This window comes from Platichthys flesus, chromosome 6, assembly GCF_949316205.1.
Source record: "Platichthys flesus chromosome 6, fPlaFle2.1, whole genome shotgun sequence".
Taxonomy (NCBI): Eukaryota; Metazoa; Chordata; class Actinopteri; order Pleuronectiformes; family Pleuronectidae; genus Platichthys; species Platichthys flesus.
The window spans coordinates 11,119,370-11,130,748 of record NC_084950.1 but is presented as its reverse complement, the minus strand read 5'-3'; the positions used below and the strand labels follow the sequence as shown (position 1 = coordinate 11,130,748).

General features: G+C 44.0%; 1 protein-coding gene across 1 annotated transcript; it reads left to right on the top strand.

Moving 5' to 3' along the window:
• Nucleotides 1–2,278: 2,278 nt before the first annotated feature.
• lrrc4.2 (leucine rich repeat containing 4.2) lies at nt 2,279–6,750 on the top strand. Its single transcript, XM_062389253.1, has 2 exons — nt 2,279–2,945; nt 3,095–6,750. Exon 2 carries the CDS (start codon nt 3,216–3,218, stop codon nt 5,211–5,213), a length of 1,998 nt encoding a protein of 665 aa, XP_062245237.1. The 5' UTR covers nt 2,279–2,945; nt 3,095–3,215; the 3' UTR covers nt 5,214–6,750.
• Nucleotides 6,751–11,379: the final 4,629 nt, after the last annotated feature.

Genomic DNA, 11,379 nt, shown 5'->3' with positions numbered 1-11,379 from the left:
GTAGCATGCATCCATTTAAATTAGCTTCTGTATCACTTCATCCTCTTAATGATCCGATGAGGAAATGGAGCATGACTTTTTCAATAACATCTTTACATAGTGGGATGTAAAATTCCAGTCATGTCCTATTTATTTCATAAATTGGAATTAAAATTGGAATGGACAGAGGCACATCCATTATTGTCTGCTTGTCTTGAGTGTGTGAGGTTTTCTTATATTTATATATAGCAAATATATATGTGACAGGAGGATGCAGAGAGAGAGCGAGAGAGAGAGAATGTTGTCATTACTACCAAAGGCAGAGAGGGAGACTTCCTGTCCTGCATTTAAATTATCCTTAATCCAGCACTATCAACGCTCTTCCCGTTCCTCCTACTCCTCACATATAATACTCATCCTTCTTTTTCTCTGGCTTTCTGTACCATTTCACTTAGGAGGCAACTGTGCAGTACGTTCGCTCATCTGTCTCCCTCATTCTTCCTCTCTGTCCCTATTTATCTCATTTCTCACCTCCTTCTATAGGCTCTTTCTCCTTATTTCACCAAGGACGTGGATATATCTCCTCCCACCCGGCCCCATCTCTCTCCCCCACTCTCCCGGTAATTCTCTTTTCCATCTATCTCTCCGTCTCTCACTTTCTCTCTCTCGTCTTTCTAAGAGATAACTATGTGCAGGCTCTTTCATCGTTCTCCTCCCTGAAGAGAAGACTGCCCAGCAGACTCAGAGAAGCAGAGTCAGCATTTCACACCCCTGTGATGTCACAGACCCCTGACCCATTCTCCAACCCACACACACACACACACTCACACACACACACACACTCACACACACACACACACACACACACACACACACACACACACACACACACACACAGAGTAAATCCTCCACAACTGACAAAAGTGAGATAAACTAAACAATCTGTATATTTCCCCCCTCCGGTAGTGATGCATGATGGATACACTCGCCAAACTGTGCCTTACAAGAGGTGAGAAATGACAGCAAGCCGAATCTTCACAGGAAAGTACAGGCACACGTTCTGCGCTCGTGAGAAGGAAAGACAAAGAATACAAGAACCACTTTTGAGTTGGAGTGGAAAGTCTGACCTCTTGTCTGTGCACATTTCTTTGAAACAGGAGGCTTTTAATTTTAACGATTGAATGGAGGGAGGTGGTGCAGACTGCACGAGAGAGGGGATGACCGGCACAGGTGAGGCGAAGGAGAGAGTTAGCGTCAAGAAAGAAGGAGATGGACTAAACACGTGAGAAACGGAGATGGAAAGAGCGAAGAGAAGAGTTGCAGTGAAGGGAGGGGAAAAGAGGGACAGGGGAGGGGGGGGGTGAATGTGTTAATACACAGGAACACTGCATCAAACCAATGCACTGCTCTGAGGCTGGCTGAGCATCTGAGAGGAGTGCGTCAGCAGTACATTCACGTTCCCACTGAAGGACAAAGGGAGGGGGCAGAGCGAGCATCTTAGCTGCCTGCAACACCGACACACATGGGGGGGTGGGGGGGTAGCAGAGAAAAGAGAGAGATTGGAGAATAAACGAGAAGAGGAGATGTGGATCAGAATGGTTCTCCTGCTGCTCCTGTGATGGTGGGCTGCCTGTTTGAGTACTCGCGTGCCTCCTCCTCACCATCGCTCTCTCACACACTCTCCTTCGCGCACTCTGTCTTTCTCTTGCTCTTGATCTGTCAGTGGTTCTCTCTCTATCTCCTCCTCTCTCAATCTATCTCTGTCTCTCTCTCCCCTTCTCTCTCTCTCTCTCTCTCTCTCTCTCTCTCTCTCTCTCTCTCTCTCTCTCTCTCTCTCTCTCTCTCTCTCTCTCTCTCTCTCTGTTCTACTCTGGCTACTGCAGTAGTCCACCAGCCAGCCGCAAGTCTGACAGCCACACACATGGCTAACTGCCACAACTTACTACCTCAGCCCTGGAGAAAAACTACCAGATAAGCAGGCAGAGGAGCACTGCAGGAGACGGCGCTGGGGACAAGCAGCGAGCGGAGAGAAGAATCTTCCATACCTTTCTCTGTTATTGGATACAGATACGGAGTCCACTTTCACACACATCCTCTCAACGTCATCCTCTCTCTTTTCTCTCATTGCAGAAGAGGACAAGAGTGCGCTCTCTCTCTCTCTCTCTCTCTTCCGACAGCCTTTTGCAAAGCTCCAACAGTGCAGCGCATCCTCTTCTCCACCCCCCACCCAGCGCCACCATCTCTCCCACCACCCCCAGCCCCCCCGCCCCCTGGGAGGAATAGACGGATTACTGCTAACTGTGCACACGGCAGCCCGCAGCTGCTCTGACCAGGGCCAGCCCAACATCGGGAGGAAGCGTGAGGAACACAGAGGAGGACAAGAGAGGGGGATGACTGTGCCGCGAGTTCTTTAGCCTTTTTCTGTCTCTCAGTCCCTGTCACAACGGGGCTAATCAGCGACCGACTAGCCCCTTGGCAAAGTCACAGTGAGGGAGGTCTCTCCACCAAAGAGGCAACCAGTCGACGAGCCAATACATGTATCAGGACTCAACAGAACCTGGGATTTTTTCAAATTTTTTCCAGTTGGTGACTTCTTCTTTCCTCCTCTGTCATGCTGAACTGCCTTATGGATCCTTGTAATTTTTCCACAGCGGAGCTGCATTTTGGAGTCTGCAGCATGGCAGGGGGGCAGTTAGAGGGGGCAGAGGGGATCCAGGCACCTGCCAAGCGTTCCTGGCCTTACTTCTGGCTGTGAGTGTTTTCCATGCTGCTCTCAGTGTTTAATACCAGGAGCCATTTTGTACCCTTGGCTAATAGAGGGCCACCTCACTTTTTCAAAAAGGAAAAGCAAGAAAACATCTTTCCCATGTCTCTCCATGGAAAAGAAGTTGTATAGGAACGTGATGCACGACTGCTGCATTTAACATTTGGGAACAGGCAAAAAGGACCACTTTCAAACTAATGAGGTATGTCACTGATTATCTTATTCAACCCTTTTTCTTATATTGCTGCACTGATTTTTCCTCCGCTGCTTCTCTTGTATTAATATCTCCCTCTCCCCCTCTCTCTCTGTCTCTCTTTTTTCCTCCTCTCGCACACATCATTTTTGATGTAGCATTTCCCTGCACTGTCAATGGAACTTGGGAGCCTTGAGTTGCTCCAGCCAGGCTAGTGTGGTCTGTCCTCTGGTGTGTGCCGTCTCCCCCCACCATGCAAAATAATGATCCCTCCACACCATGAGTCCTCTGGGCCAGGTTAGTTTGCAGCCTACCTGGAACGCAGCCCTGCTCGCCGTGCTCTCCCTCATGGTGCCTGCCCTCAGTTTGTGCCAGTCCACAGGCCCTGTGTTGGGTTCGGCTAACACACAGAACTGTCCAGGTATGTGCTCCTGCACTTACCAGCTCAGCAAGGTGGTGTGTACACGCAGAGGCCTGGTTAGGGTACCTCCAAACATCCCAACCAACACCAGGTACTTGAACCTGATGGAAAACAGCATAGAGACTATACAAGCAGATACTTTCAGACAACTGCATCACCTGGAGGTACTGCAGTTGGGCAGAAATTCAATCAGGCAGATTGAAGTGGGGGCTTTCAATGGCCTGACCAGCCTCAATACCTTGGAGCTGTTTGACAACAGACTGACGGTCATACCAAGTGGAGCATTTGAGTACTTGTCAAAGTTAAGAGAGTTGTGGCTTAGAAATAACCCCATCGAGAGCATCCCCTCTTATGCCTTCAACCGTGTCCCCTCACTCATGAGACTGGACCTGGGAGAGCTGAGAAAACTGGAGTACATTTCGGATGGGGCCTTCGAGGGACTTCAAAATCTCAAGTACCTCAACTTGGGGATGTGCAACCTGAGGGAGTTTCCTCATCTTTCACCTCTGGTGGGATTGGAGGAGCTAGAAATATCAGAGAATATTTTCCCTGAACTGAAGCCTGGGGCTTTCCGTGGGCTCAAGAATTTACGTAAACTATGGATTATGAACTCTGCCATCACTACCATTGAGAGGAATGCATTTGATGACATCACAGCCTTGGTGGAGCTCAACTTAGCCCATAACAACTTGTCGTCCCTCCCCCACAACCTCTTCACCCCTCTGCAGTACTTGGTGGAGCTACACCTGCACCACAACCCTTGGCGATGTGACTGTGATGTAGTGTGGCTCTCCTGGTGGCTCAGAGAATACATTCCTACAAATTCCACCTGCTGTGGACGCTGCCACACCCCGACCCACATGAAGGGACGATATCTGGTGGAAGTTGATCAGACCACCTTTCAATGTTCGGCACCGTTCATAGTGGATGCTCCCAGAGATCTGAACATCTCTGCAGCGAGGGTGGCGGAACTGAAGTGTCGCACAGCTGCCATGAGCTCCGTCCGATGGCTGCTCCCCAATGGGACCGTCTTGACCCATGGTTCAGATCACCCACGGATATCTGTCCTTAACGATGGCACACTCAATTTCTCCAACGTCCTCCCATCAGACACAGGGGTCTACACCTGCATGGTGAGCAACATGGCTGGAAATTCCAATGCCTCAGCCTACCTAAATGTCAGCAATGCCGAACTCAACACATCTAACTTGTCCTACTTTACCACAGTAACAGTGGAATTTTTGGAGCCCACAGTGGAGGAGACCCCAAAACCCAAGCCTACAGTCCCTGCCTCGCCCTCCGTATTTCAGCCCGTCTTCATTTCCACACCAACTGTGTTATTCCAAAATACTCCGACTCCAAGACAGGTGTCAATTCCCACTGCCAGAGTTCCTAGTGGGCCAGCCGCCAGCCTTGATGAGGTGATGAAAACAACCAAAATCATCATTGGATGTTTTGTTGCCGTAACCTTACTGGCAGCGGCCATGTTGATAGCGTTCTATAAGCTGCGTAAGCGGCATCAACAGAGGAGCACGGTGGCAGCAGCCAGGACCATAGAAATCATACAGATGGAGGAAGAGGTTCATCCTGTTCCACCACCCACCTCTGGATCTAGTGGCTCAGATGACACAGGGTTGGTCCTGCCTACTTTAGTGGAACACAACAGCAACATCTTTAAGCCTGGGTACGTGTCCACCTCCTCATCCCGCCAAGGGGGCTATGGGGCCCACTGGACCCAGAACAACTCTCTTCATCGCTCAGTCAGACAGCATCACAGCCACATCAGCACCATTGCTGATCCTTACGTCATTAAGACTTCTCACGGCAAGGAGAAGGTTCAAGAGACCCAAATCTGAGTTATGCTCTCTGTGGATCTATCTCTGACTCTGCCCCAGACTCTCCTCTCCACCTGTCTGCTCATCACTCCATGCAATAGAATGCACAAAGAACAAAACGGTAACTTTCTTTTGTACAAAAGTGCAAAACAGAGACAGTTTTTGGTTTATTGTACATGCCTATACGTACGTCTATAAATATGAAAAAAAAATACAAATATATATATATAAATGAAAATAATGTCAGGAGATGGTGAGACATGCAGATTATATTAGAAAAGAAAGTAATTTGAAACTATTTTCTAATAACTGGTGACTTCTATTTAAAAAAGACTTTGAATTTCTTTCGTGATTGATGATAGAAGGTGGTGTTGTCTGTTGTAAGAAGAGAGAAGGCATTTAGTTTGTTTTTTGATCATATTAAGGATGCATTAAAAACTCTTTATAAAGGTAACAGTTTCTCAATACAGGCCCAAATGTAAGCTCCAGTTTTTACTGTGCCAAATATTATATGCAATAAAATGGTATTTCCAGACTAAAGACACAAAAAGACACACAAGCAAAATCTAGATAGAATGAAACATTTGTCCAAGGATAGCAGCATAATGGCACAGATAGAATGTGCTGTTCAGTAGCTATCAGCCAAATGCTTTTGGACTGCAGTGATTTTCTGCAGCTAAGATTTAACCCTCTGTTCACTGGAGCTAAGCTGCGTTTATTTGACAGTGCCAGTGCTTCTTAGTTTTGCAGCGTATCTAAACATGTTTATTTCGTGTGCACATGATTCCTCACCGGTTCAACTGGTAAAGATGAAGTGCAGGCTAATGACAGCTCTTACGAATACTATGTTCTGTTCTCGTTGCATTTTGTATGATTTCTTTTCCCGTAGGTTTTGACATGCTTCTTAATGGCTTGTGTAGTGTTTAGGGCTAATTTAGTAATGCATTACAGCAGTTGCCTGACTTGCCTCCGCAAGGGCTCCATCTGAGGCTAATTTTTCAAAGGAGCAGACGTGGTGCAATGATACAGGGCTTTGCCGATCGTTCTCTTTTTCGAGGAAAAAAACAACAGAGGATTGAAGTGGAACAAAATGAATGTCTGATACTGGGGCTTTTCCATGGACTACATTGAAACGTGACTTTCTTTCTTTTTCTTTTAACAGTTTATTTTGAGCAACACTATTTTTATGGAGAGACAAAAGGAGGCTATGAAAAATAAAAAACCTTTGGTTTGTATTTCTCTAATCAGAAATATTTCCATCTGATGTTTTTTCTTCTCTGAATATATTTCCATATGTGTGTAAGTTGTTTAATCGTAAAGGCTGGAGGCAGTATTGTAAATCGTATCCTACCCCGAAACCCCCATCTTACGGTCCTATGCATTTACTTAGTGTCTGCATGAATGGTTCTTTAAGTAACTGGTGTACAATGCTGCATTATACCCCACAGTGGGGCTCTATGCAGGTCAGATAGGCTGTTGGTCTTTGATGCCTCAGCTTAGTTCTTAACATTGATTTCTCAGTGACTGTGAAGGGAAAAATACATGTATCCCACAGTTCTACAGTTTGTGGGTTTCTTTTCCTATATGCTCAACTACAGATTATATTTCCATTTTAAATCTGACATTTTTCAAGTGAAAGAAAAAAAATCCTCTATGTTGTATTTTTAAGAAGAAGACACACACTTCTGATGCTGGCTCTTCAGGTGCGACACAAGTCTAAGTATGCAAAACAAGTTTCCTCAGAATTCAATCTAAATTTATCAACAAACAATTGATCTTTTATTTATTTGCAGATGTTGAATGTGTCAGTGCATTGCTGAACGGTCTCGACGTCATGCAGTTAAAAGGCCAGCTGCCGTAAAGAGGTGTGCCTAGTCTCTGTGCTGAATGAAACACCTTACCTATGACCTTAAACTGTTGCCCTTCATACAAGCATCCACCAGTGCACCTTATACTGCACCAATTTTGATAAATGTCCTTCAAGCTGACAAAATACTGGTCATTTATTGAGTTCATGTTGCAATGCAACAGTGCACCTGCCAGGGCTATTTTTGTGACACGGAGGAAATAACAGAATTACCCCTGTGATAATTACAAAGGATGGCAAGTTGACGGGAACACCAAGGCTTCATTTAAAAACCTCCTGACTGGACTTCCTGTATACCATCACGAGATGTGCTAATGATGTGCTAAGTGACGGTGATTAGTATTGTGTTACTACACGTATATATGCATATTTCACATTCACAGGAAGAAGACTGCATTACAGCAGGTGATCCTCTGGTGAAGTTAAACAAAACAGGGAAAGCTATTATATAACAGTCTGGAATACAGGTTGACTAGGAGTCAGTTCTCCCAGAAGGTTGTTATATATTTCTTGTTTAAATAGTTCACACTCTTCATACAGTATAAACCAATGAACACTGCAGTTATAAGAGCGGAATCTCTGATATCATTTTCTTATTTCTGAGGTTTCCCAACATCTGGATGGATTCAGAGGTGTAAGTGTTTTCTGCTGGCACACCTGTGAGTTCACAGGGCTCCAACCAGCAGATGGAACTCATGACTATGTCAAGTATTTCTTCAATTCCTTCAAGACAACACTAGTGAGGTAAACTGCTGAACATTCAGTCACAGCCAGAATGGGATGCCTGCTCCTCGCTTTGACAAAACAGAATGTTCTTGGTTGTTACAGTATGTGTGGGTTGATAAAGACCAGCCTCTTATTATTTTCCCCAGCACAGCTTGGCTCTGGCCTTGCTTTAGCTTCATAAGAGGATGTTGGCTGTTTTTAAAAGCCTTGACTGTGCCTGACAACCGGCCACATAAAGCAACACTAACGACTACTTCCTTCTCTCTTTCTTCTTCTTCCTCCTCCTCCTCCTCCTCCACTTCAGCGTTAACAGCAAAAAGAGGAAGCAGGTCTGGGGATTAACATAATGCTATCAGTCAGTTCAAGTTTGCTGCGCCAATGTCAAGGGTGAAGTGGCTATGGGCTGAGGTGGAATGGCCATTGTGTTAACTGCTTAAAACAAAGGCCCAGACAATAGTTCTGCCCTGACAACATCAGTAGAGTTAACATGAATATTTTCTCTAGGGTGGCTGCCGTCTTATCTGCAGCAGCTGAGTCAGTCTTATGCTTTGAATTTTGGCTGATGTTGCCTTGTTGCAAACGAGCTTTGAAGCAGTTATGAGCTGTCTTATCATAACTGCCGCCATCTCCGTTTCTTTGCCCCCCTCCCTTTCATAACTCTCTAATTGACTTAAAATCATTGACTGAAACCCCCTTCAATATAGCACAGATATGTTTTAAGGCAGACCCTTACTCTCTCTCTCCCTCTCTGTCGTTATCATTTGTCCTGTTATCTCTGTGGCACAGCAACTGTCACATATTTGCATAGTCTTCGGGAGCATGCTCATAAAAATGGCCACCTGTTTCCCCACTCACCCTAACCCACTCCATTGATTTACAGCCAATGGGTTGCAGATAAAGCTGCAGCCAAAGACCCGATGCATCTTTTTGAAGTAAGAAGCGCGTCAGAGGGCGTCAGGGGCTCTTGCAATCCATGATGACAGGGGATGGAAGAGGGGAAAAGAATTGCTAAGCTGCCTCGGCATGGCTCGTCTCATGCCGGCGTGATAGGATCTGCAGAGAGACAACGGGAAAGGGGCTGGGATAAAGCTCTACGGCTGCGCTCTATGAGGTTAAGGGTTTGTTGGGAACAAGTCCTTGAGCCTGGAGATCCCTATCTGTTAATGAAGTCTCCGGCAGTAAAAGGTGGTGGTCAGGTGGTAGGCCACAGCGATTCAGTCACAATTCCTCTGCTGACTGATGCCTTTCTGTACCCACAGAGGGATTGTAAGAAATGATCCATGGTCCTTTTAGAAGTGAGAAATGGCCCGAGCCTCAATTCTCATCCCTCTCTCAACGCTTGATTAGTCAGCTTATACCTGAGTGCGCTCTTTTACCACTCTGCTGCCCTGGTCTTAGCCTATGCATCACACCTAAATGCCTGGCTACTTAAATGCCTCAGCTTCAACCACAAATCATAAACACAACATTTGATGGAATTAGAAGGACTAAGTCATAAAAAAATAAAATGAAATGAAATAAAGATGCCTTTATTTTAACAGGAACAACAGGAGGTGAACACAATTTCAAAAGGCAATTTCAAAGAGCTTAAATCTAAACTTAAATAAGTATTGGTACTGTGCATGTTTTTTTTTAAGTTAGATTGGTGTTTAAAATGTAACTTCAACCCTCAAACAAATCTTTCAGCAACTTGCACTCAAAATCCACAAAAAAGTTTACAGAAGTAATTTCTAGTTCCAACTACTTTGATCATCATTGTTCAGCGTTAAATTATTATTTCTTTATTTTTTTTTACAAATTCCTAAACACTTCCTCCAGATAAATAATGGCGAAAATGTTGCATGCACATTAATCTAGCGAAACCATCAACGCACTTCCTATAATTACACTGCTAACTGTTTTTTGAATCACGTCTGCAAAATAAGGGAGAGAGTTTAATATTTTTAGGAAGTACAGCTCAGATACACGGTGGAACTTGGTGATGGAATCTAATTCCTCGAGATTGCTACTCAAGAAATAAAAAAATTAAAAGCTGTCAGAATATTATTCTGGAAATTCTTGGAGCGAAGTAAATAGAATTGGGGCATATATTCTGAATTGCCTCTGTCTTCGAACACATTTGCCACATGTGCTTATCGGATGCAATTTAAAAAAAAAAAAAAAAGTATAGTGTAAAAAAAAAGAAGGTATTACTAAATATAATGAGAGGGCTATATTTGTACCCGGGGTTGACAGTCGGAGTTTCTTCCTGGATGTATCCTCCTCTGTCGGTCCGTCTGTTTGTCTTTACACATCATGTGCAGTGTGTGAGACAGAGAGAGAGAGAGAAAGCACAAACCACCACAGCTCTTTTATATTAACGCCTCTCACTCACTGACTGTCAAACAGAATATATATATATGATGACGTATTGGCAGAGAAACAGTAACAGCAGCATAATAGCAGAACTTATGGAAAAGAAACGTGAGAGTCGAGGACAGAGTGCACTCGACGCCGCTTGTTCTTCTGTTTCCAACACTGCAGGTAGTAGATAAGCTCCTCAGCTTTAATTAAACTGTTACGTAATTTTTCATAAGGTATTAAGGTGCTTTAAAACCCTTGAGCACTCATGGCTAGCAAAACCCTACTGTACAGCAAATTATAATCACACATGCACTTTCAGTTGAGTCCATAAGTATTATATGTATTGTAAGTATTTATAATTATTTATATTTATGAGCATTTTATAATTTGTATAATTTGTTTTTTATTATTAAATGTTCAATTGTCATACACATTTTTTAATAAGACACCCAAATGGAATTGAAAATTATCAATATTGTATTGTAGACTTTTAACTGTTATTCAAGGGGTTTAAACTAAGTATCACATTAATGGTTTGAGAATTACAGCCATTCTAACACATAGTCCCTCCGTTGTCAGAGGCTCAATATTAATTAAACAATTGACTGACAATCAATTTCCTGGCCAGGTTTGGCCTGTTCCCTCATTATTTCAGAAAAGATTAAGCAGATAAAAGGTCTGATTATGTGATTCAAAGTAGGGCCTATGAAAAAGTATGAGATCATTAAGCTGACAACAAAAAAACAAAGGCTGATAGGAGAACGTGTATGAGTGATAAAATGAACAGTTCGGGTTGTAATGCACTGCAGAGGTCAGCAACACCAAATAGCCTGAAAGAAATTAAAGTTAGATGATCGCAGAACCTTTTCTCTGGTGAAGACAATCAACAAGAAAAAGTCACAACATCCAGCCAGGTCAAGAACATTCTACAGTCATTGTCAAAGTCCATAATAAAGAGTTGTCGATGTAAATACAGAGGGGAAACCTACGGTGGCCCTGAGAGCTCAACGAACAGCAACTTAAGAAAACACATGCAAGTTGACAAAACACATGCAAGTTGACAAAACACAAGAGAAGTAAAAAAACAGCTTCATCAATTTCACAACACAACACAACACATTACAGAAACGCGCTGCAAATAGACAAATGCGCTGCAAATAGACACACGAGCTGCAAATAGACAAACTCGCTGCAAATAGACAAACGCGCTGCAACTAGAGGCGACAACACAACAGAAGTGTTTCTGGAGGA

What these genes read in the sequence shown, in the direction of transcription:
- lrrc4.2 (XM_062389253.1), top strand. Translation starts at nt 3,216, where the DNA reads ATGAGTCCTCTGGGCCAGGTTAGTTTGCAGCCTACCTGGAACGCAGCC.